At 37.5% G+C, this 3,653-nt stretch overlaps 1 protein-coding gene across 2 annotated transcripts; it reads left to right on the top strand.

Annotated features, from left to right (window-relative positions):
- Positions 7 to 2,402, top strand: LOC104765896 (pollen receptor-like kinase 4). 2 transcript variants are annotated; one of them, XM_010489685.1, is made up of 3 exons: positions 7 to 759; positions 859 to 1,497; positions 1,578 to 2,402. In XM_010489685.1, exons 1-3 carry the CDS (start codon positions 36 to 38, stop codon positions 2,237 to 2,239), a joined length of 2,025 nt encoding a protein of 674 aa, XP_010487987.1. In that variant the 5' UTR covers positions 7 to 35; the 3' UTR covers positions 2,240 to 2,402. The 2 variants fall into 2 exon arrangements, with proteins under 2 accessions (XP_010487987.1, XP_019096909.1); XM_019241364.1 differs by having other exon boundaries at positions 628 to 759; positions 813 to 1,497.

Here is a 3,653-nt window from a genome sequence, read left to right on the forward strand (position 1 = left end):
TGAAGAATCGATCTATATAGCGTGTGTTGGCTGCAATGCTAACTTGGGAGAACCCGGTTAGGCTTGCAAGCAACACCGCCTCAACGAAAAAGCTAGCCTTCATTACCTTCCTCTTCATTGTGTTATGTCCGGTCACAATGGTCATGTCTCAGCAACAGGCGAAGGCTGTTCCTCTGCCAGGTTCAGACGCAGATTGCCTCTTGAGATTCAAAGACACTTTAGTAAATGCTTCGGTCATTAGCAGTTGGGATCCTTCTGTCGCCCCGTGTAAGCGAAACTCGGCGAATTGGTTCGGCGTTCTTTGTTTAGCCGGTACTGTTTGGGGCATACAACTCGAAGGAATGGGGTTAACCGGGAAGCTTGACCTTGAACCATTATCTCCTATCAAGAATCTACGAACCTTAAGCTTCATGAACAACGATTTCAACGGTACAATGCCATCTGTCAAGAAGTTTGGTGCGTTGAAGTCATTGTACTTGTCCAACAACCGGTTTACAGGGGAGATACCTGTGGATGCGTTTGATGGTATGCATCATTTGAAGAAGGTTATATTGGCAAACAACGCGTTTCGAGGGAAGATCCCTTCTTCTTTAGCTTCTTTGCCGATGCTTTTAGAGGTGAGGCTAAATGGGAATCAGTTTCAAGGGCAAGTACCTGATTTTAAACAGAAGGACCTTAAGTTGGTTAGCTTCGAAAACAATGACCTCGAGGGACCTATACCCGAAAGCCTTCGCAGCATGGATCGTGGATCCTTTGCAGGTAACCAAACCAACAGTTCAATATCTCTAAATAATGTTTGGTAACTATAAAAGTTCTTATGTAAAAACATAATATTTCTTGCTTTGTTGAAAATTGCAGGGAACAAAAACTTGTGTGGTCCTCCACTAAGCTCATGCTCGGGGACTTCTCCGAATCTACCTTTTAGTCCCACGGAGAAGAACAAATACCAATCTTTCTTCACGGCTGCAATTGTTTTGATTGTCATTGGGATAATACTGATGATCATTTCGCTTGTGGTCTGTGTCCTTCATACCAGAAGACGCAAGTGTTTGTCGGCTTATCCATCCGCGGGTCAGGAAAGGACAGAGAAATACAATTACGATCAATCCGCGGACAAGGAGAATGCCGTGGAGTCTGTATCGAGTTACACTAGTAGGAGAGGAGCGGTACCGGATCAGAGCAAACTCTTGTTTCTGCAAGATGACATTAAAAGATTTGACCTTCAAGATCTTCTTAGAGCCTCTGCTGAAGTTCTTGGGAGCGGTAGCTTTGGTGCTTCTTATAAAACTGGGATACATAGCGGACAGACGATGGTCGTGAAGAGGTATAAGCATATGAACAATGTCGGAAAAGAGGAGTTTCATGAGCATTTGAGACGGTTAGGGAGATTGAACCATCCAAATCTGTTGCCTATTGTGGCTTACTATTACCGTAGAGAAGAGAAGCTCTTGATAGCTGAGTTCATGCCAAATCGTAGCTTGGCAAGCCATCTTCACGGTATGTAACACTCAAAATTATTGTTGTCGATAAAAATTAGAACTTTTATCAGTTTTGACGCGAAAAATGCTCTGTTTCAGCGAATCGTTCTTTGGATCAACCTGGATTGGATTGGCCAACAAGGAAAAAGATTATACAAGGAGTGGCTAAGGGTTTAGGTTACTTGTTCAATGAGCTACCAACCCTAACAATCCCTCACGGTCATCTCAAGTCATCGAACGTTGTATTGGACGAATCATTTGAGCCTCGTTTAACAGATTACGCGCTAAGACCAGTGATGAACTCAGAGCAGTCTCACAATCTAATGATCGCTTATAAATCGCCAGAGTATACCATAAAAGGACATTTAACAAAGAAGACAGATGTTTGGTGCCTCGGGGTTTTGATCTTGGAGCTTTTAACAGGTAAGTTTCCAGAGAATTACCTAAGCCAAGGGTACGATGCGAACATGAGCCTGGTGACTTGGGTGAGTAACATGGTTAAGGAGAAGAAAACGTGTGACGTGTTTGACAAGGAAATGTTTGGGAAGAAGAACTGCAAAGCAGAGATGCTAAACCTTTTGAAGATAGGGTTGAGCTGTTGCGAAGAAGATGAAGAAAGGAGGATAGAGATGATGGATGCAGTGGAGAAGATAGAGAGGTTAAAGGAAGGAGGAGAGTTTGATAATGATTTCGCATCCAATAACGTCTTTGCTTCTCGGTTAGTAGACGACGATGACTTTGCTTTCGCCACGAATCGATGATGAGTTGATTGAAAAGTTAAAAACAATTTGTTGTAATCTTGATGCAAAAGAAAAGGATTGATTATTTTTTTTTTGTTTTTTGTTCATTGTTATGTAACTTCTCCAGCTTTCTAAAGTCTGTGTAATTTGTAAATCCTTTTTGCTGAGTTTTGAAAGTTTACTCCTTTCCAATCGCAAAAGGTGGTAAACACATTCGTGATAGCCATCTCTTGAGATCGAATCTTATTTGTGTGAGAATTAAAAATGTTGCAAACTTTTTTCTCGGGATTTTAGATTTAGGGCTAAAAAGATTGGATTTCCTATCTATCCTCTTCCCACAAGTTATGAGTATTGAAAATTATCTTACCAATTTCAACATTTCATGTCCATCATCTTGTTAACTTAAATTGAAAATATTTGAAATGCTTCCGTAGCAGGAGGAACTGAGTGCATGCTCGGGTAGCTCTAATACACATTTAAGCACTTTATCTGACATATAGAAGAACTCAGGTGCATTAGAGAATCCTAAACTTCCCACAAAGGATTAGTTTTTAATCATCGATTATATGTACATATTGTGGAACTCGTAAGTAGTAAAGAATTAAACAATAGAGGAAAAAGGATGAATAGGTTTGATTGTAATATCTCGCAAACTCATTTTGAAAATTATGGTAGACGAAGTCTGGACAGCATAATTCCCCCCACTATGGACCTATGGTCATATTGGTGACCAACTTTAAAAGAGAAAAACTTATAAGCGGTTGTAAAAGAGACAGTTAACAGAAATTGGTTAAAAATAACAAATAGAAAAGATAGTTTGGTAAAAGAGAGCGGTTGAATATTTAACTTGATTAATATCATTATAGCGTAATAGTACAAATTAGACTAAATTATGAAAAATTGAAATTAATTTAATTAAATAATAAAATTATAGAAGATAAAATATTTTATAACATGAAAAACTAATAAACCAATAAATTATAATGAAACCTGAAAATATATAGTTACTATACGAAACTCATAGATATAAGTTCTAAGTATAAATTATGAGCGCATAGCATGCTAAGATTTGTTATATAACATATGATTAAATTAAAATGTATTATTGTAAAATAAAAATACAACTATTCAAGTACGTATTGAAATAACAACAATTACAAGTATTTATCTATATTAAAAAAATTAACAGTTAAATATATTGTAATGCACATTTAAATTTAAAATTTATAGACAAATTGAATATTTAGTAATATAATAATCAAAAGATAAAGAATTAAATAATACAAAAGAGGTTAGTGTACATCCTCCCAAAACAAACATACTATGTAGAGGGGAGTTTGCAATCACTCTTTCAACGGGATCACCTGAAAGAGGCGAAGCTTAGAAGAAATTGTTTGATGTAATGAATCATAGGAAACAGATGGATCAGAGCATC

The sequence above is a fragment of the Camelina sativa genome, chromosome 19 (assembly GCF_000633955.1).
Source record: "Camelina sativa cultivar DH55 chromosome 19, Cs, whole genome shotgun sequence".
Lineage (NCBI taxonomy): Eukaryota > Viridiplantae > Streptophyta > Magnoliopsida > Brassicales > Brassicaceae > Camelina > Camelina sativa.

Coding starts and splice junctions, on each gene's coding strand:
- LOC104765896 (XM_010489685.1), top strand. CDS start 36: ATGCTAACTTGGGAGAACCCGGTTAGGCTTGCAAGCAACACCGCCTCA. Junction 760..858: donor GGATCGTGGATCCTTTGCAG/GTAACCAAACCA, acceptor TGAAAATTGCAG/GGAACAAAAACTTGTGTGGT. Junction 1,498..1,577: donor CTTGGCAAGCCATCTTCACG/GTATGTAACACT, acceptor GCTCTGTTTCAG/CGAATCGTTCTTTGGATCAA.